General features: G+C 40.7%; 1 protein-coding gene across 5 annotated transcripts in view; it reads left to right on the top strand.

Annotated features, from left to right (window-relative positions):
- The window catches only part of PIGN (phosphatidylinositol glycan anchor biosynthesis class N), a 113,153-nt gene that overhangs the window by 37,935 nt on the left and 53,016 nt on the right, over positions 1-22,202 (top strand). For all 5 annotated transcript variants that reach the window (XR_011047796.1, XR_011047797.1, XM_068396071.1 and 2 more), the window contains exons 8-12: positions 1,495-1,611; positions 6,409-6,449; positions 8,380-8,439; positions 9,525-9,617; positions 11,445-11,500. Coding sequence is in view for 3 of the 5 variants with exons in the window: in XM_068396071.1 (XP_068252172.1) it covers positions 1,495-1,611; positions 6,409-6,449; positions 8,380-8,439; positions 9,525-9,617; positions 11,445-11,500 (367 nt within the window). In the remaining 2 variants the exon portion in view is untranslated. The remainder of the gene's footprint in view (positions 1-1,494; positions 1,612-6,408; positions 6,450-8,379; positions 8,440-9,524; positions 9,618-11,444; positions 11,501-22,202) is intronic.

A 22,202-nucleotide genomic window follows, 5' to 3' on the forward strand; every position in this document is an offset into this window, starting at 1 on the left:
CCATCCCTCTGATCATCTTTGTGGTCCTCCTCTGGACTCATTCCAACAGCTCTATGTCCTTCTTATGTTGGGGGCCCCAGAGCTGAACGCACTAGTCCAGATGAGGTCTCACAAGAGCTGAGTAAAGGGGCAGAATCACCTCCCTTGACCTGCTGGCCACGCTGCTTTTGATACAGCCCAGGATACAGTTGGCTTTCTGGGCTGCAAGCACGCACTGTGGGCTCATGGTGAGCTTCTCATCAACCATCACCCCAAGTCCTTCTCCTCAGGGCTGCTCTCAATCCATTCTTTGCCCAGCCTGTATTTGTGCCTGGGATTGCCCCGACCCACATGCAGGACCTTGCACTTGGCCTTGTTGCACTTTATGCAGTTCACACAGGCCCAGCTCTCAAGCCTGTCAAGATCCCTCTGGATGGCATCCCTTCCCTCCAGCGTGTCGACCACACTGCCCAGCTTGGTGTCATCGGCAAACTTGCTGAGGGCGTACTCAATCCCACTGTCCATGTCGCCGACAAAGATGTTAAACAGGACCAGTCCCAATACTGACTCCTGAGGAACGCCACTCGTCACTGGTATCCACTTGGACATCGAGCCGTTGACCGTAACTCTTTGAGTGCGATCATCCGGCCAATTCCTTATCCACCGAGTGGTCCATCCGTCAAGTCCATGTCTCTCCAATTTAGAGACAAGGATGTCACGCGGAACAGCATCAAATGCTTTGCACAAGTCCAGGTAGATGACATCAGTTGCTCTTCCCCTATCCACCAGCGCTGTAACCCCGTTGTAGAAGGCCACCAAATTTGTCAGGCATGATTTGCCCTTAGTGAAGCCATGTTGGCTGTCACCAATCACCTCCTTGATTTCTGTGTGCCTCAATATAGTTTCCAGGAGGATCTGCTCCATGATCTTGCCAGGTACAGAGGTGTGACTGACTGGCCTGTAGTTCCCCGGGTCTTCCTTTTTTCCCTTCTTGAAGATGGGGGTTATGTTTCCTCTTTTCCAGTTAGTGGGAACTTCACCAGACTGCCACAACTTCTCAAAAATGATGGATAGCGGCCTAGCAACTTCATCCGCCAGTTCCCTCAGGACCCGTGGATTTTACTCAAACCAACCATCCCTGGTTTTCATGGGATTCTCAGGATAGGCACATGCACATGTTTTGAGCAGGTATCTCCTCTACACCTTGAGGCTTTCAAATACTTTGGCTTTAGTTTCTGTATGTAAACATTTTGGGTTTTTTAATATACAAAGTTATGTCTTTATGGGCTTGACTTAAGTGGTATTGATTCCCCAACTCGCAGCTTGAATTTAGCCTTTATTGTTAGTGGCATAAAAATAAGCTATGAAGCTGGAATAGGATGTCAGTAACAGGATTTTAGTATGTATACTGTAACAAGAACTTAGCACATGTGTGCGCATATATATGTAGGTTTTGTTTGTTTTTACACCATGTGTCTTAAAAGTTTACACTTTTTTTGGTTTGGTGTGTCTTAGGATCCCATGGAGCTGGTCATCCCTCAGAAACTTTAACACCACTGATTGTTTGGGGTGCTGGGGTGAATTATCCACAGAAAGTCACATCCCAGGTCTTTGAAGATAATTTTTTGAAAGGTAGGTAAAATATAAAACTTAATGCAAGATTTTGGTGGAAAAGGAGGTGTTTAATCATTACATTTGTTGATCCTCACTGACTGCTGTTGCATTACAGTAAATATGACTTGCTTTGTGTCGTGTGGAAAGAAAAGGTGACAGGGCATGCCTGTGGGGGATGTTGCAAAATTGGGTAGATAATATCAGAGTTGGTTTTCTTTTCTAATCATGGAATTGAAGACGTTCTCTCTTTGGGTACAGGAGGCTATTCACACTCTTAATTCTTAGTTCCAGAGGAGACTTAATTCTTAGGAAGACTCCCAGAGGTTAAATGCTATTTGTACAGAAACATGATATGTTGACTTGTCCTAAGACACTTTTCTAGCTTCACAGTACAACCCTGGGGACTTTCCAGGGGCTGTCTTGTCTCACTTGCATTCCTTGTGGCTGTTGTGGAAATCTAAACAGTCTTTCTCAATGAAAAACTGTGACTCTTTGCTGTTATTTTGGCCTTTTGTAATTTATTTCAGAAGAGTAAACTTTAAAAAAATAATTCATTTTTAATATTTCAAATATATAATTAATAAATACTGACTTCCTGAAATATCAATGGATTTCGAGAACCATGTGTGATGAAACTGTGCAAGCTCTTTCTCTTTTTCATTTCATCCTCTTTCATGTGCCCCATTCTTGTAGCCTGTTCTGTTTCTTAAGCTGCCTTGAATCTCTCAGGTTGTTACTCATGATCAGTGAGGTACTGACTTTCTATTTTATTGGATTATTTGTCAAGCTACATTAGAGAAGAGAAAACAGGCAAAAATTACTTCAGCCCTGAGGTTTTAACCCCGCCTTGCTCTTGAGAAGGTATTTGATAACAGATTAAACAAAAAAGACTTCTCAGATATAGAACACGCTAACATTTCAGTCTTTGTGATTAACTGCTACTATAAAATTATGACATCTCTGAGAAAATTAAAACTGAGTTGTAGAATAAAAAATAGGAAACAGTAAACCCAACTGATTTTGGTGTCTGTGATGGCTGATCTGCTAGACTTCTAAGGACACTTGATGTCTGTAAGGGTTGATCTGTAATAGTTGATTTTTACAGCTGTCAGTTTCCTTGATTCTCAGCAGCTTTAGTACAAACCTGTGCATTTGACTTCAAGCAATGATGAAAACGGTGTGAGAGCATTTCAAAAAAAGATGAGTATTGAACTGACTTCCTGGTACACAATAGGGAAAGCTTTTTGGCTGTCATCTGCTAGGAAATGTGTGTTTCTTAGAGGGAATGTGTCTGCATCCTGCTGTGCCTGCTTCTTATTTTCCTTCTGATGGTTCAAAAAAAAGAACCAAACCAACAACCAGACAAAAAAACAAACACCCCAAAGCAAACATCAGAAACTACTCCCTTCATTCTGGACTGGTCTGCAGCTTTCCAGCTGTCAAGCATGTTGTTGGTCTGTTTTGACACTCTCTTTACAGGTTCTTAATTGTCAGGGATAATCTCTGTTGGAGATTTGAGTCTCTCTGAGTATCTTGGGAGTTTGAATCTCTATTTGAGTAATAATTATCTTCTTAAAAAGTGACTATTCTCTCTGTGGTAGTATATTGTAGCTTCATGTAGGTTATGTGGCTTAAAAGTTAAGAAAAAATTGCTGTTGAAATGGAACTTGGCACTTTTGCAGGTCAATATAGTTCAGCTGCTCCATTAAGTTACAATCCCAGATATTTTCACAAAGCTAACGTATGAAAGAAAAGATGCTTAAAAGAGGTCTCTTGAAAAGTTCTTTGAATTTGCCTTTCCTGCTCCATACAAATGCAGCTGAGACTGTGTGCAGGAGAGGATAGTGTTTTGAGGACTTCTCTGTCACTGATGTATGCAGGTGTCCAACTTACATTTGCAATTGCATGCACCAGTGTTCAAGTTCTTGCATCTATTGACAATCCTTCCTAATTTCTCTGTGTTAAGGGTTCATGGAAACAGGAAAACTTTGCTAATGCTGGCAAACTTATGCTCTGTTCAGTGCAAGCAGGCTGTCGGCAGCTTGGTGAATTGTCTCTTTTCTCATCATTGCCATTGAGGATTGATACCCCCAAAGGTAGTGCCAACAGGCAGGACTTAGTCTGTCCGATTTGTCATGGAAAGATTAATGTGCTCCTTGGCTGGCCGGAAGGGCACAGTGTCTGCTCTGGGATGACAGCCTTCTCCTCATCAGTCCCTTCACCTGTGCTCTGCCTTCCCTCAGGCCTGGCCATGCAATCATCTTGGAAAGATCTGTGATGGCAGCCCTGCAGCCTGTGGGCTATGTGTAGTATTACCCATTTGGACGTTGGCTTGACCCTTCTTCAGAAAGAAAGAGAATACGGAACTGCTCTCTGGCTCCTCAGCCCAGGCCCTGCCAGGTGGCCTTGGGGTGCAAGTCCAGAGAAGCTTGTAAGTGAAGGCATAGCCTTCTGCAGCAGAAGGATGTGGTGTGGTTGTTTTCAACTATACACATCCCTGTTTTGGAGGGGTCTCAGCCTGCTTTGCTGCAGCTGAGGGAGCTCATTGTACCCCTTCACTGTTTTTGCTTCTGTGAGGTTTTATGGGAGATTTTCTTTGGTTCATATAGCCTCACCCTCAGCCTCTTCTTGGACCAGCACTTCCCTGCCGTTTCCCCTGGGCTGTTTGCATCCAACTGCAGTAAAAGTAGAGCAGGAAAAAGAAAAAAATCCCTATGAAGCGGGAGGAAAATTGTGCTGAGCACTGTACAGGAAACCTAGACAGTGAGCTGGAATCGTAAACCAGTGTGGGCAGCACGTACACCCAAGGCATCTCACTCCCAGGACTACAGCCTGGACTGGCCAGCCTGCAGGTGTGTCCTGGTCCTTGAGAGCTCCTGGGCTTGGTGTCTTACGGCTCCTACTCCAAGGCAGATGTCTTCAACTCTGCCTTTTCGGAATATATGAGTAGGGGAAGCGGAGATGTAAAAGCTTCTGACAAAGCTAGATATTTCTTTAGCAGAGCTACAGTTTCTTCCTAACTTAAGCACATTGTGTGCGTGTAGACAGTTTTCTAACATTTTTCACTGGGAAATGTTATTTAAAGGAAAAGAAACTGCATTTATATAATAGAAATATGGGTGAGGGTCTATATCCCTAGAAATATAAACTCATTTCCTTTTCTGGAAAGCAAAAGGAAGCAAACTTGTTCATTTTGGTGTGAGTTTAACACAGTTTATGATTAATGCTGGTAATACTTCCCCTGTGTTGCCATGGGAACTTGCTGTAACTGTATGTCTCGCTGCTGTTAAGGCACATGGCTGCTCTTCAGGGTGCTCTTGGGACCAAATAACAGTGGACCTGTACTCAGACCCCTGAAGCTAGCAGTGGTATGAACTGATTGCTGAAAGTGAGTTTGGTACACGCAATACTGCAAATGTGGATGTTTCCTGTCTTGGGCCATTTTCAGCTGAGACAGGTTGGGGTCTGGCACAGACAGGGTGTATCAAAAGATGGACAGAGAGTGGTATGGTCTAGGATTTGAATGCCTGTTTGGAGAAAATAAGTGAGGTTGAGCCAGACCTTTGAGCGACGGTTTACTGGTATTTTTCAAGAAGCCTGTTTCTGGTGCATTTAAACTTCCACTTCACATAAAGCCAAAGGATATTTTTGGGCAACGTGGCTACACCGTCCGTGGCCTGAGGCACTAAGCGGGCTCCTGCTTCCGTCTCCGCTGTTTCAGCAGTGTCATTTCGGCAAGCGGAGTTAGCAGGGCAGTTACTGGCCCCTTTAGCTTTGTGTGTACTGAGGCAGGTGGCTGTGCCCCTGTTGCTAACATTAAGTTTGGTTCCCAAGTTGAGAATAGGTGCCCCCAATGTCTTTACTGCTGTACTTGAGATCTGCTCCAGGTAGGTCATTGACAGTATTTTAGGTACTGTATCAGCAAATCTGTTTCAGCCCCTTTAGTGTTTTCCTGTGTATCTGATTTTTATTTAAGCTTGAATAATAAAAAGAAAAGCTGTGTGTTGTCTTTTTTTGGTGTTTGATGGGGGGTGTGTTGTTTTTTTCTTGCTCGTATTATTGCTGTGGGTAGTTGGGCAGCAAATTTAAACATTAGGAAAAGAAGACATAAAAAAAAAAAAAAAACAAACCCTGCTAAACTCTGTTTTTAAGTAACTCTCCACCCCCAAAGAAAACAGGCAATTTCTTCTTTATTTCCTTAGAGGCTAATGGAGAGCAGGAAAATACAATTTTAAACCAGCTTGTATGATGCACCACAGCTTCAGGGGCTTGTACATTCGGCTTTGTCTCTGCCTTCATTGTAGTTCTTCTGATTGCTAAATCGTTGCACTTTTCCCTTGAGTTCGCTCTTGGCCTGTATTGCTTATGGCAGACATGAAGTATGTTTGCACCTCTCTGTACCAGTATATTTGGGACCTTAGGTTAACCTTTTTTAAAAAATATTGAAGAGATTTAAGAGCCTAAACCTGAGTTTGAACCTTTTCGTTGTCACAGGAGGTAATATATCACTTTCTATACTGTGCTGAAAAAAATAAAAACCTTGGACTTCCTTCAACTGTTCTGGGTCACAATTGCAGGCAGCAGTTTATCCTGATGGATAAAAGAAAATGTGAACTGAAATGAATGCATTTTGTTGTTTCTGCCTGTTGAGTTCCCTCTGTAACCCTTCTTGAGCTGGCATCCTAAAGCCAAGTTATATTTTTCTTTAATAACAACACTTGAGAGAAAACAGCAACAAGACATTAAATGTCAACTGAATTATCCCTTTCAAATCTGTGTAGATTAGCTGTTCACGTGCTCTGTTATTTCTTGCAGAATGGAAACTGGAGAAATTGAAGAGGCTGGATGTCAATCAGGTATCAAACATACCTAATTTAATAGCTCATAAATTTTCACCTTAAATTATGAGTTTTGTGTGATTTAAACTAATTTATGGAATTTGAATGAATGATCACACTGAAGTAGCATTTCCCTGGAACATATTACTTAAAAGTTAGAGTTGCAGGAACCGCATCCATACCAAACGTAATATGAAAAAATTTAAATTACTTGTTAACACGTGACAGCTACGTACAACTTCTACTCCTGAAGATGCATTATCACACCATTTTGAGCTAAGTGATCATATGCCATTGTAGAAAGAGTGCAGTACAGTATGCCAGGTACTCCTCAAACTCAGTCCCAGTTACTCAAAAGTAACTTGGATAACATCTAATGTGTTCTCAGAGTGGGGTTTGTTTTTGCAAACATTTAGAAGTAACTTGTGATGCTTTCCCTCTACTTTCTACTTTGAAAATGTTCTGGAGCTGAGCTTGCACCTCCTTGATATCTCCTATGAAGGTGCCCAGCGAAACACAAAGCAAGCATGGTCTGATGACCATGTTTCCAAAGTTTGTGAGCATCTGCTGTATGCTTTTTGCTACGCTTAAGTTAGCCATGTCTATATTCAGTTTAGTTTTTCAGAGCTATCTATTTCAATGTCTGTATTTTGTCACTTTTTCCACAAGTTGCTGTCATTAATGAACCAAAACCAATTCTTGCTATACTGTTAAACTGTGTTTTTTTTCAGCAGGGTCTGTGATTATGGCCTGGCCACTTAGCAATTTAGACAGTTTGTACTGTAATGGAAGGAAAAAGGGTGGATGACTTCACCCTTCATACTAAATCACCCAAGCTTTTTTAAATCATGATGATAACGCATGTACATGTGTGCACCTGAAGCTTGTTTGCTTCTTACTTCCTATCATCTTATGAAACCCAATATATGAAAAACAGACTCCAAACCTGCTCAAACAAGGCAAATAAACTTGTGCTAGAAGGTTGAAGTTGGGAATGTTCTGCATCAACTGCTTTCAGCAAAGCCTCCTACAAAATCAGAGATCAGTTTTCCTCTCAAGGTTGGCAGGAGTTACGGGAATGTTATTTTGAGACTGTATAGAAGAGTCTCGAGTGTCACTTTGTTCTGGGTAACGGAGTCCCCAAAGACAGAGCTTTTATCCTGTAGTACATGTGGGACTATGGGTAAAAATAGCAAACTAGACTTCTGATTACTATTACACTACATGTGTATTGCCTTCTACAAATAATGGTTTGGAGTCTGCTTTTGCACGGTAGATCTGAGGCTGGAGTAGTGCCTGTGGTTTCAGTATAGTTTCTTCAGATTTATGCTGGAGAAACAAAGAATTTTGGTGCATAGTTTTATATGAAAGGAAAATATAAACCTGGTGAGAGGCAGTGTTTATCATCACAAGTAGAAGGTAATGGTAACTTGTTTTATGAGATGGCTTGGTGTAGATTGAAGGGCCTTCTTGAGGGCTGACTGGACACAAAAGTGCAGAATCCCCCTCTGAAGGGGAGAACGTGCGTATCGGCACCGTGGAAACACAGTATAAGGAGGGCTGTGAAGAGCAGAATATTCAGTGTACTGCTTAAAACTGTAAATATGAAATTAGTTCTTTCTGTGCTATAAATAGTCATAAAAAGTGGTATACCTCTCTGAGTGCAGTGAATTCCTGTGAATAAATACTGTGGGGGTTTATATTTGCTTTTTAAACTAAATGTATTTTTGGAGCTTTATCAGTAGTGGAGTCTCACATTTTGAATCTAATCATGCTATGATGACTAATGGAAACTAAAAAAAAAGTATTATAAAGGAGAGTTGTGTGCCATAACTTCACAGCGTTATACCATTTACTTTTGCAAATGCAGATATGTTAAAAGTAAACTGAATTTATTAGCTCTAGAGGCTGGAATTACATTAAAATGGGAATGCTTCTGTTTGCACAGGCTGATATAGCACCGCTGATGGCTTCCCTTATCGGTGTGCCTTTCCCCCTGAATTCTGTGGTAAGAAGTACAAACGTTTTTCCATATTATAGAAATCTGCTCGCAAAGAGGTGTTGGGGACAGGAATTGAGCCGTGTGAGGGGGAAGATTATAAAGTTGGAAAAGTACTAGGGTATGGGGACTGCTTGTAGTTTTAGCTTTATGTGTATGTGTCTTCAATTTGGAGCATAAACTCAGTCTTTTCTATATTGTATAGTGCTTTCAATTGGAAAGGCAGCTGATCCTTTTATAATCTGCAACTTTATACTCTTGAGCTCCATGGAAGTTTTTTGTTACTTTGTTTTTTAGGGATGGAAAAATGCAATATTGTTTGAATAACACTTGATTTTAATCGTGAAAGCTGAGACTGTAAACGAGCTGGTTCCTGCAATTTAATGTTTAATTCTTTCTTGTTTAAACTAGTGTACTTTCTTCTGATGGTATCTTATGCTTCTAATTTAGTGAGCAGTGAGTGCCCTCACTGTCAAATAGCTTTTTCTTTGGATTTCCTTCATATATTATTACATAGTCCAAAGGTTGTCTCATAAATATCTAATTGACAATTAGCAATACATTAGTGTGCTTTCATGCTGCTTCTTTCATTTTTAAAACACCTATTTACAGCACATTTTTCAAAATATTTCTTCTGGAGACTCTGCCCCAAATTCTGTCCCCCTATCCTGCACTCACAGCTGGTCATGCGAGGAGAGCTGCCCAGCAGAGGGTGGCATGGGAACTGCTCACTTTCCCATCATGAGTACTGGGTGAGTCAGGCCCAGGCATGTCTTTGGATGGAAGACTTTTAGGTATTTCAAAAATGGCTTCTGATTAAAAGTCAAGGTTGTGTTTTACTATATAGTATATACTTTAATAATTACTTCTGTTATTTACCTTTTTTTGCATTTCTGTAGGAGTTGGGATATTATGAACAGTCCCTGTAATATTGAGAAATTATGCAATAAAGAGTATTTTCAAAGGAGTTACAGTAGTTATTTCAGCAGTAATTCAAAGTATTCTTACTGCTGATTTGGCCTGCCATTCAGTTAGAGAAATTCCTGTTTCTTCATTTAAATTTTTTAATTTCTATATGTATTTTTCTTCCCCAGGGAACTCTGCCTCTTGAATATCTGAACAATAGTGCTCATTTCAAAGCAGAGAGCATGTTTACTAATGCTGTTCAGATTCTCGAGCAATTTAAGGTAACTAAACACGTGGTAAAGAAAAATATTTATTTGAATAATAGTTGTTGCTGTGTGTAAAATAATTATACTAGGACATACGTTGTCTATAGCATGCTGTAATTCAAAGGACTAAAATTGAATGTGCATACTAGGTGATTTGACTAGCTGTGAGCCATATCTGAAGGAGTTTGAAAGACTTTAATAAACACCTTTTTGTAAGGAGAATGAGTAACTTTTTTCTTGATTCTTAACATAAATGCTGATGTTTATTGATGTTAATGTAAACCTACTTACAGTGTGTAGGTAGAACCTGAGTGCTGATACCTAAGAAGGGAAATAATGCCTTTGCAACAGGGGCTGGGAGACAAGGCTCTAAGTCAGGATCAGTAGACAAACAGATCAAAAAAGTAACAGGCAGCTGTCCATTAAAGAAATGAAATTAGTGGTCTAATTAACTTCTAGCTAATGCTGTTGTATCTGTTGTTTTGCTCTGCAAGTGTTCATCCCTGGCTTCTCTGTCTCGACTGATCTAATATTGGATATTATCATATTATGAGAACACATATGTGTTCCAAACAAAAAAAGGTTCTGTTTCACTAGTTGGTGGATAAGAAACAGTCCAACATCCAAAAACACAGTTTTGGCAAGATGCAGAAATGCTCTGAGGGAAAACCATCCTCTCCACAGACAGGAACCTGAGCCACGCAAGAACTGTTGCCCTGTCAGGAAATCCATGTGACAATAGTGGAACAAGGAACTAGCATGGGATCACCTGCAAGAGATTAGCACCATCAGCACCTTCTGTCCCTTGAATGCCAGGTTTCCAAATGGAGTTTTTGTGGTTACCAGGTTGGCAGTGTCAGCAGCAGAGTCACTTCCAAATCTGTGATGGAAAGCTGGCAAGTAGCAGGGGAAGTGACTGGTGAGCTGGGCATGAAGTTGAAGCATGCTGATATAACCTCCACAGTTGGAAGACCTCTGCTCTAAGAATTAAGGATGTGACTCAGGTCTTTTTTTAGTTAAATTGGTGTCTTGGGGATTATTTTAAAAAATAAAAAGTTCTGGTCCTCCTTTTCTTTAAGTTTATTTTTATTCTGTCATTTTGTAGTGCTGAATTACCTATTGTTGGCTGGCATGTTTCTAGCATTGTTTTGGAATGATCATGTGTGGATTTCCTTTGTGTTTCTCTGCTGAAGCAGTAGTAGCACACTGGCTTAGACATGCCAAGTGGCTTTTTACTTTTCCTGTGATGGACTGGCCTGACCACAGCTTGTACTCCCTGGAGAGGATGTTGCCTTGGATGGATACGTTGAGACATGCAGGTTGCTACTTCAAGCTGTCAGGTTTTGGGAGCAGTGCGCTTAGAAAGTTCCTGTCTGCGCTTTATGCCAGCAGTCAGACTAGAGTCAGGCTGCTGCAGGAGGCCTTAAAGATGTTTTGAAGGACCTTGGGCAAAGTGGCTCTGATGGCATCAAAACTTGTTTTTATCCATGTGCAGGTTAATCGATCTAACAACATTGCCTTGGCAGTGGTGCCGCAGTGCCCAAGTTCCTGTCTGGCATGAAGAATACCGGTTTCATGGAGGGAGGTTGTCACTGAAGTCTGGTAGAACTTCTAGCTGTGTCTTCCCTTTATCCTACAAACTGTAGAAGTTTGAATGCTAGTTCAGTACTTGGAGTTACACATATGAGAGTATAACACCCAGTTTCCTAGATAATATATTGACAGTGTGATTTCGTTCCTTTTCCAAAGTCCTAGAACTCTTCTGTGATTTTTAGTTTAATTCCTGATACAACTTTTAGTCTTGTTGCAACTTTCATATAATGGTTTAATTTTTTTATGCAGGTTAAGATGAGTCAGAAAAAGGAAACTACATTGTCATTTCTGTTCACACCATTCAAGTAAGTGCCTGTAAATACTAAATATATTTTGCCCAATTGTTTGTGTTATCACTGTGGTATTTCAATGAGATGCAACAACAGCGTAATTCAGTCTCTTCAGTCTTTTTTTAAATGATATTTTTTATCTGACTATGAAACTTTGCATGAGAATGAACTCTGTGATTAATTTCTATTTTAAAATTCTGATTAAAAGTAGATTTTAAAAAAAAATCCATTCCTTACATTTAGTCTTCTGTTAAGGGTTATTAACCTAACCTTTTTGACAATATAGCTATATGTAGACTGCATGGGAGTTTTCACTGACTTTTATTTTTTTTTGCTATCTTCTTTTAGCATTCCTTAGGAGGTGTAAGTCCCTATAGGGTCAGGAAATACAATCTGTTCTTGTTTATATGAGTATATAAAAGTTGAACTAACGATTGTTTCTTCTGTGATTTAAATTCTAATGAAAACAAACAAAACGCCTTGCATCCAGAAAAGAAGCTCACAATCTTTAGCATGTGCTGCCTAGTGTTAGTGTTTCCAGGGCTGTGAAGGAGTCTCTGTAGTGACTCGTGTATCTGCGAGCTCTGTGTTCTAGTGTATGGCGCAGTTACTGACCTGCTCACCCTTTGGTCTTATCCAATTAAAGCTGCTCTTTCCTTTTTCTTTCCCCCCGAAAGGTTTTTGAAAGCTTTGCTGCGGGCGCACGTGATACTGTTCAGTTCTGCTTTTAGTTTGTGGAGTGCTCTGAAAACGCTTTGTCACCAAGAGCAGCTGTTTTCCTTTGGGAAATAAAACTGACGTTAATTAAGATCTTTAAATCAGGAACAGTCAAAAGTACTGCAGTCTCTTTCTGTGAAGTACATTTAACTGCTAAATAAGATTGCTGTGTTTCTGAACAGAGATTTACTGTTGTTTTATACCACTAGCTTCTTCAAAGGGAAAGACAGTCTCTGAGACACAAGTCAAGTCAATCTTGGGCACGTAATGAATGTTTTAGATCAAATTCTGATTAGGAATGGCAGGTGCATTATCAAAGAGTTTACTGATCTGTATGGAACAAAAATGCCATATGGGAAGGATGATCAGTCATCTTTGGTTCTGTGGGGAAGCTCTTGTTTAAATTTTACCTTTCCCCAAGAAATAAGGCTGATTCTGTAAAATAGCATGTGTTTTTCTTAATGCTAAATTTATCTTTAAAGGAACTGTTATTGATTGGGTTAGGGTTAGGAATGTGAATCCATTGCCCATGAATCCATTGCCTTATGGACTGGTGTCTTTTTTATGATATGTTGGATTGTTTTAAGTGTAAATGCTGGAGACATTTATCACTTTGAAAATATGACAAAAACTTGGTATGAATATGCTGTTACTTTGATGTGGTCTATTGCAAAAATAAATTTATTTTACTTTCCTTAGGTATTCTTAAAACTTTTCTGAATAGGAGATTAGGTTAATGGTCCTTCCAGGAAAGGTTTTTATATTCGACCAAATTAATTCCTTGGATGTGTGAATTACCTTAGAAAAGGTGCCTATGCTTGCATGTTGTATGGGTAAAGACTTTCTTTGGTTCCTCAAGATGGTATTGTTTAACTTCACTCTAGGAAAGTGTGAAGAAAAAGATTCATACCACAGATGGTCACACAATGCAAATACTCAGTGTGCTGGGGGTGGAGTTTGACCAGATGCTAATTAGTCTGCACGGCTCTACTTGACTTTGAGAACTTGGCCCTTGTCTCGGAAGGTACAAAGGGGCCTTGTCCAATCAGTTACTAATAGTTGGGATGAGGCAGTTGAACATCAACTTATTTTTAAGCAGACAAGTAACTTCCTAGTGTTCCAGCTTGCAGGAACTGAAGGAAAACCTGAGGCAGTTTTAGGCACGACCTGTTTACAGATCTGTCCCTTCCTTCATGTGGAGGCGACTGTGTGTGAGCAGCAAACACGAGCCTGAGCTTCAGACGCAGGTCATGATCTGATGCATTAGTGAAAGGCAAACCTCATCAGTTCTTCAAACAAATTTTGCTTGAACCAGAGTGAAATACCGAAGGAAAGGCATGTGTTCCCCTTCTGCTGGCTTTACTGTGACACTGGTTTTTGGTTGTAGATAAAAGGGTTTAGAAGGGTACAGTTACTCCACCTTTTTCAGAAGAAGTTAAAAAGGCAAAATTGGGGATAGCTTATTCCTCTATCTGGAGCAAGAGTTCTCTGGGTATGCTGTGCTACGTCTCAGAGTGATTGGTAATGGTACGGAGATTGCATTTCTGCACAGCTATACGCTATTTGGATTTGTCAGCCCAGGTTTAATGGCAAGTTTGTCCACTAATTTGTGTTAATCTATGGTTGGCCTTGTCCACTGCTGCAGCTGAGCGCAGTTCTGTGCTGTGTTTCCGCTAGGCACTACTGTCCTTTCATTAGGACAAGAATAGCTTCTTCCACCACTGTTCATTGATTTGAGTTGTTGTACAAAGGAGTTATATCCTTTTTTAATCCTTTCTGGTGCCCAAAATCTGGAACTTGAAGCTCAGAAAGTGTGTGCACCAGCATAATGCCTTATTCCTTCTTAGTTTATTGGAGGTTATTGAAGCATAATTCATGTCTGAAGTGCTTTGGGACCATCAAGTTATGTAGAAAATGAAAATCTAAATATTCTGTTTTGGAATATTATAGATTTATGTCTATTTCAGCATCTTGATAACCCGAAAATGAACAAGGTATCTCCAAGAACTGCATTTCTAAAATTATTTAAATTAAATGATGTAGTGGAATAAAGTCTCTATAACAGAAACATAGATATGAATTCCAGAAGAAATCTGAATCTAAAATTTCAGATTGAGACATTCTGGTTTCAGAGAAGTTGGTATAATTACTGTTGAAGATGTATTTATCTGGAGGGGACAATATGTTCACAAATAATGTGGTCTGTAGAAACTACAACTTAACAAAAACCTCAACTTAATTTTGCAGCCAGAAATAGCATGAAAAAGTTTCTTTTAATATTCTGTGGGGAAAATGCTGTTTCCAAGCTAGAAATTCAAGTGTTTTATTACCAAGTGACTAGAAAACTGTTCATGATCTTCAGATGCAATGAAATAGTGTTTGAGTTGTATGTTGACTATATTACACCAAAAGCATTAAGCTAGTTCATATATATATATATATAAAACAAACCTATTTTTACTGCTTATTGACACAATGTTGCCAACAGAGAAAGTTTCTTGAATTTATATAAGGCTTCCCAGTCTCCACAGGCCATTAGATATGTGCCCTTTCCTACTTGGATCTAAATTGCATCTCTTTCTGAAATCCATCTGTCAGGTGTATAATGATGAGGAGGATGGAGCTGATCATTGTGTTGTGTGATAGAAACTTTAATAGTGTCTACTTGACAGGTTTGAGGCAGGTTAGAATTTGGATAGCTGTACTTACTAATAAGGATGTGTCTGACTGCCAGTAGTGCCATTTTCATTTTGTGAAAGTGCCTTCATCAAGGAACAAACCTGTGTGAAAGCGTATCTTGAGGCTACCTGCGACCCTGTTGAGAATACATTTCAGAAAGAGCTCAGCTGCAAGTGCCTGCTGATTCTGCAAGGCAAGGTGCACAACCTGCTCCTGGGGGAATAATAAATACACAAGAGCAGAACAGTGTCCCTTGCTGATATTGAATACTTGTTTAGAATGCTTATCTGCAGTTCCAGTTGGATACCTGAAGGGACTGACTGTCTGAAATGAGTTTCCTTCCCACTTCCTGCCACTTCCTACTTTTTTTTTTTCCCAGCTTTGGAAGACATTTTTTCAAAAATAACTAGCTTAGCAAAATCGGAGGCTTTTCTTATCAGGATTCTGAGACATAGGCACAATGCTTTGACCTTTATGTGTAAGAAAAGCAGGTACCAAGATGCCAGATGCTTTGAAGGAAGAGTGAGGACAAATCTGAAGATTGCTGACACAGGAAAACTGATGTCCAGGATAGTGAACTGTCTTACTAGCTTTCTGACCGTTTGATGTACATTAAGGCAACTGCTGAGCTGGCACAGTTCAAAAAGGAGTGTGCCAAGGGGCCAGATGCTACTGTTGCAAAAGCATTGCCAAAGCTGGCATCTCTGGGCTGTGAAAGTAATCCTGCAAGGAGTAGCAGGAGGACAGTGTAGTGAGGTGAGTAGATGGGACATCAGTGTTGCGCTAAAATCCTCGTAACCGATTAATGGAATTTGATTATCCCAACAGGTAGAAGAGATTTAAGATATTAAATTACACAAAAGCACAGGAGTCCTTTTGCGTATGGGTGGTGTATACAGTGCTTTCAGGGAAGACTGTGCTTCCAGCTGTTAAGGTTCTGGTGCCTCACAGTAAGATGGCAGCAGCAGTAGTTTAAGAACCACCATATACAAAAAACCAAGCTGAATTATAATCAGTGCTTGCTGTGCTTTTTTTGCTGAATGTCTTGAAGTTTATATCAAAAAGGTTTTTTTAAGCAGGAAACAGCTTAAGTATCTTATTTAAAGTCAAGTTTGTATCTTCTCATATTTGAAAAATCCCATACCATCTTGATGCTGCATTTTTCAAGTAACTTAATTGTTTGAATACTGCATTTTAATCATCTCAAATACTTATTTTTGTGTGTATAATCAAGTTATAACTTGTACAGTTATATAGAAAGTCACTGCATTTTTAATGTGCAGCGTACAGCTATTAAATAATGTACCTCTCCCTCGCCGTATGAAAATGTAACTCTTTCCCTTTCCTCTACCCTCCAAAATTAATTGAGATATAACTCCCTTAAACATCTGCATGGATTTGATGCAAAGAAGTATCAGTCACATAGACTGAGTCTTTCTACATAATTAAACATCGTGTGTTTGTCATGGTGATAGAAAAGAAAATAGCTCTTTCGTAATGTAGAGTGTTTTTGAAGATGTTCATCAACTTCAAAGAAATGCCATATGCTCAAATACCTCTCTTTTCTTCCTTTCTCTGATGACTGGAGACACAGCACTACATTGTACCCTCTGTCTGATGGCCTTTCAAAACTTAAATAATAGATATTTCCACAAAATTGGCATTTGGAGCAAAGTGAAACAAGTGATTTCTCCTCCACCATTAAGTGGTGCAGGGTTCCTTAAGATGTCAGTAAATATAGTACATTCTTTGCAGCATCCTATTCTTGTTTAAATAAATGGCATTTATTTAAGTAAATGGTAGTATGCAAGATATTTGTGATACATGTGATAATGCAAGAGCAAACATTAAGAATTGAGTGTCAGGCGGAAAGGGTGAAGCTGTTGCAGTAGGGTAACAGTGATTACTCTCCCTGTCCATTTGTCTGAATACTTTGCATCTCCAGAGTTACCTTCATTTAGCAGAGGCACTGATTTGTCTGGGAAGACATTTCACCCCCTTTGTCCTGTGGTCAAGAATGAGTGACAGCAGCTTCTGTCAACTTCTAGTGAACCCTGGAAAGGCAATGAGCTTTTTCCTTTCTCCACTTTGTCCCTACTGTGTTACCAGGTGGGAATTTTGGCATCAGCCTGCTTCTGGGGCAGCTGGTACAAGCAGGACAGTATGGGAGGCAGACTGACAGCCCTCTCCCCTCCACCCTTTGCTTTAGGAACCTGTGAACGAAACATGTGAACGAAAAATAGAAATGCAGTGCTGTAGAGGCAGAAGTGCTCAAAGGGAAATAATGGCTTTGTATTATTTAAAAAAACCCAATGTGATTGAATAGTAGATGTATTATCTCTTTAGGGAGAAATCAATGCCTGTGCTATAAAATGCATGTTCTTTGGCAAAAATGTCAGCTTCTCTATCACTGATTGGGCTGTGTCTGAAACACTCTGTTAAATGCTGCTCAGGGAGGATGCAGTCCTCTTAGAAAGCAGGCATCCTGCTGGTCCCAAGTTTCAGCAGTGCACTCAGGAGCTTTTAGTTTGTACATGAAAAGCTTACTGGCAGCGGCTTCTGAGCAGGAGGACTGGCATAATTGGATTCACTATCAAGTAGGAAGTAGGTAAGGTCTTTAGAAGGAGCTAAGAGGCTAATGTATAAGATAAAATATCACAAGATATATATGTATTTCTCTATTTCCTTGTATAAATCCCTCTGGCCTTTTCTTGGAACTTGTGAGGCTTCATGCAGTGAGGGAGAGTGTACAGGCAGATGGTGGGATGGGATGGGCAGAGGATGAGAGAGAGAGAGTGAAGGGCTCTTTCTGGATCTCAGTAAGGAAGGCCCGATAACAAATAGCTTAATGAAATAGCTGTTTCAATAAGATAAAATAAAAAGAAGAATATAGATAGCAAGTAAATTGTACATCCCTTCGGCTGCTGAGTACCCTGTGTTTGTGCAGAATCAGATGGAGCCTGGATGGGTTTTCGCACAGTGCTGCACAGATCCTGTCTGTGGAGAGGTTCCCTCTTTTTGGTCATTCAAGCTATTATATGATTTTCTTGCAAGAAATCAACTCTAGTATTCATTTCTACTGTCAAACAGAATGGAGGTTCACGTGAAAACTTCTTGCTGCACTTCTAGACAAATATGAGGACAGGCAGGCAGCATAATGGGCCAGGTACAGAGCAGGAGCTGCCTGCAGGCTCCTTGGTTACTATAAGCTGGCCAGTTTTGTCCTGCAGCCAAGGTATTTGTGCATCACAGCCTGAAGCCATGCTGGATGGGCAGCACAGGCCTGGGCATACTCGGGTTAACTGTCACGTGGATCACTGACTCCTTGATCTCCCGGTCAGGATCAGTACAGGTTGCCTGCCCAAACATGTGTTTCGGTGTCCATGGGGCCCTGCTATTAGGTACCTGCCCAAACACAGCACAAGCCGCCTGCTCTGGATGCAGCTGGTTGGAAAGAGCTCACTACAGCTCAGATGTGGCATGTAGGATGTGGAGCAGAAGAGGACCTGTGGCACAACACTAGATAGCCACAATGCTGCAGATATCTAGATCCAGCTTGATGTATGATGTAAACCATCGTACATTTTGCAGACGTGAGGGGTGAGTTGCAGCATAGGTAGGGCATTGTTACTTAGAGTCAGTACATGTCCCCTGCAGTACTAAAATAGAAGAGACCTTAAAAATGGTGCATTTCCTTTCCTTCAATGATCTTCATCCTCCCTATTAAGCAGTTTCCCTTTCCAAGGCTGCTGCATCATGTCCTGCTGGCTCTTCATGCAAAACCCCCACCCCGGCTAGAACCCTGCTTCCAGCTTCTCAGTTCTGCCTTGAGGGGGCCAGAGGGACCACTTCAGAGCCTGGCCTCCTCCCTCCTGGCCCCTGGTGGCTCTTGCCATAGTAGTCTGCATGCAAAATCTACTATGTACAGCCCGGATATCTTAATTATTTCTCTCTGTTCAGTGAATTGGCAGCTGGCAGTTAGCTTGCCTGCTCCTTTTTCTCTCATCTCTGCTATCTAAAGGATTTACATAAATATCCTAAGGCGCTTTGCTGTTGAATATGTGAATATGCTGCGTGAGGGACGCTGATTTGTGGAAATTAAAAGGCTATTTTAATTCCTAGGACTTGACAGTCCAGGATTAGACCATTAGCAGTCAGACCACATCCTGCGGTTTCACTGGTGTCCTGCTGTTTCCTCCTTTGCATGTTTGTAAATCTGAATACAAAAGCATCCATGTACTGGGAGGTTTTTGCAATGTGTCCATAAAGATGCTTTTTGCTCTCTTCGGCCTGAGGAAGTGTGCATCCCCTCCATTTCACTATGCTTTAAAGAACAAAAACCTCGGAACTTAAAACAGGAGCCTCTTATTGACTTTCTTACTCCTTTTCTTTCTCTTGCGGTACCTGATGCATGCAGCGGTGCTTTTTAATGCTTCTTAAAAGAAAAAAAAGTTGCAAAGATAACTGAGTACAACCCTGCAGCTAGACTGGCTGATTTACAGTCTAACATGGTAGTCAGAAAATCCAGAAACACAAAAACCTACTTGAAATTTAGACACTCCAAGACTGAAACTCCTGGCAGTGGAACAGCAGGAAAAGAGAGAGCAGATCAAGTCAGGAGAGGGAATATTGAGGGTCCTGGGCTTTAAGAAGCCATAATAAACTGTTTAGGTTTATGTGGAGTACCTTTTCTTTAAAAAAGCACAGCTTTAGCACACTAGAAGCATCACTGTAATTTTTTTATCTGTAAACTACGTGCATCTTGCTTCTGAATTATGAAAAGCAAGTGTCGTAGGACTTACCTGGTTTAGTAGCTTACCTGAAAATATTTTAGTAAACAATTAAAATTCAGGCCATCTAAACAGATTATGGATCACTGAGTCATTTAATCTTTGAAACTTCACTCTTTGATCAGAACTAAAACATGTGCAAAGGATTGTCACTATATCTCATAGTATGTGCTTTCAGTATGTCTTTGGCAGATACAGTAAAAACAACATTTTCTTTTGAGCAGGAACATCTAGAGAACTGGAATTGAACACATTTTGAAAATGGGAAAAATCAGCTTCTGGCTATTAAAATTCATGTAACTATGTAATTTGGTAAAGTCTGTAGAACTGTAACACTTTTTATTTCCTGATCATTGGCCCTAGTAGCATCACATCCTCTGTACTGCACAGCAAGTTCAACAGAAAGTAAACATCATGGTTCTAGACTTTGATTTTTGAAATATTTATTTGGTCAATTTTTCCACGTTTTGTTGAATGAACTCATGACTTTACATCACTTGCCATTCACTTTCTTTGTGAGGATTCTCTGCTGTTGATGGAGAAGTGGGAAGGTTTTATATTATGCATTTCATTCTGGTCCTACAAGACTCTGCACCATACCTTCAAAAGAAACGATAGATTGATAACGTTAGGCTAGTTTGTGATTGCAGTATCATTAATATCAAGTCTCTGCTTGATATTGGGTTGCTAACTGGGGTGAATTTGATGTGGAGCAGGCATAAGCATGCAATCATGTTTCTGCTAAATTAATAGTGTTCAATGCAAAATCTGTCTCTCTACTCTCCCGTTACCCACCTGATGCTTTCTGAGGTGCCATCGCTGTTGTATAGTGGGAATGTTTGAAGGCAGCTCTCATGGGAGACTGATTTTGTGAAGCTTGCTGCTACTCTGAAAAAGGCTTTGAAAAAGTGTTGTTCAATTACTTGTATAACTTTTGAATAGCAGCCCTGCAAAAACATCAGGCCAGTCTCCCATCTGCACTTTCAAGATGCCATTTTGCCAGCAGCAGTGATGTGGATCGAAGCAGTAATAGTGGGTCCTGTAAGTACTATTTCAGCTGATTGCAGAACTGCTGGACTGGAAGCGACCTTTCCTCCTTAGTATGGCCCTCTCACAGAGGGATGGGTGGCAAACAGAGTTTGAACATATTCAGCTGCTTCTGTTGCTGGCACTTTTCTCCCATGGTGAGAGCAGAGAGTCACTGGTACCTGGCCCCCTTAGTGCCCAAGTGGTGGGAGGACAGGGGTGGGCAGCAGACGTCTGAGCTGCTCTGTCGGATGGTGCCAGTGGAAGAGCTTCATGGCGAGGGGGGCAGTGTTAACCTGGGCGATTTCTTCAGGTTGCAAGTTATGAAGATGCAGGGATCTTCTTTCTGGGGAAGAGGACAAGAACCTGTGACTGCTCAGCCTTTTGGCAGAAGGGGTGGTTGGAGTTGTTTGAGCAGTGGCAGTCTGATGCCTCTTTTACTGCTAACAATTTTGGAGTTAGAAACTTCATAGCAAAGCAAGTGAGAAGGTCTACCTTGCCCATGCAAGGTTCAAGAGAAGGTAAGCCATGCAAAATCCTAGCAGACTTTATTCAGATGGCCTTGCTCCATCTTGGGGCTATCATGAGGTTCAAGGGATGTATATCCTTATCCTCTAGCTTTTTTAGTTTTGCATCAACAGGAGGAGCTGGTCTGTTTCTCCCCCACTCCCCAAGCAGCCAAATGAAAAGTCAGAAGGCTGAGTCTGCTGAGCAGCTGCTTCTGATTTGCTGCTGGATATGGGTCACAGAAATGTGATCACTACATCTTCTGCAAATTTTGCCACTTTCAAAGGGTTGTAGGATGCACACTAATTTTTTTTTGTCTGATGGGGGGAGTGAAAAGGCAGTGATAGAAGGGTGTAGATGTGCATGAGCTGAGAGTAATCAGGTACATGGAGTTTATGTGTGTGTGTGGAGTGAAGCAGTTGAAATCTGTTTTCATCTGACAGTGAGCTAGGCAAAGATCTCAGCCTTTCTCTTTGTACATTGCATCTGCAGGTCTGTCATGCTTCCTTGACTTTCGTTATTAAATCTGCAGCTTTTTAAGTGTTAAACTGCTGCAGTTCCTAAGGGGTTACTTTTTATAGTAGAATTCTGGAAATTTTACTGCACAATAAAATGACTGTAAATCATTACCCAAATAACCAGTCGTAATAAAATTAAAAAACTAGCAGTGATGGATACAGATGTATTTGCAAGACGTCTCCTTCTGTTCCAAGATTTTTATTTCGTGATTTGACTGCAGCATGCTACCTATGCCGTCGGGAGTGGTAATTTCTGTAGTGTGATGATAAATAAGACTCAGTGGCCCAAGAGAGGTCCACTTGACATTGCTATGGTGAATGTACTTCATCACAGTTTTCTTGTTAGTGCTGTCAAATAGCTTAGCTTATATGAAGCGTGAATGATGTGTTGGAACGATTAATTTTGTCAGGTATACTTATGACAAGGGTAGCTAACATCTCAGAAGGGATCGTTTACAAGCACTTGCCCGATTAGCCCGA

This window comes from Nyctibius grandis, chromosome 3, assembly GCF_013368605.1.
Source record: "Nyctibius grandis isolate bNycGra1 chromosome 3, bNycGra1.pri, whole genome shotgun sequence".
Taxonomy (NCBI): Eukaryota; Metazoa; Chordata; class Aves; order Nyctibiiformes; family Nyctibiidae; genus Nyctibius; species Nyctibius grandis.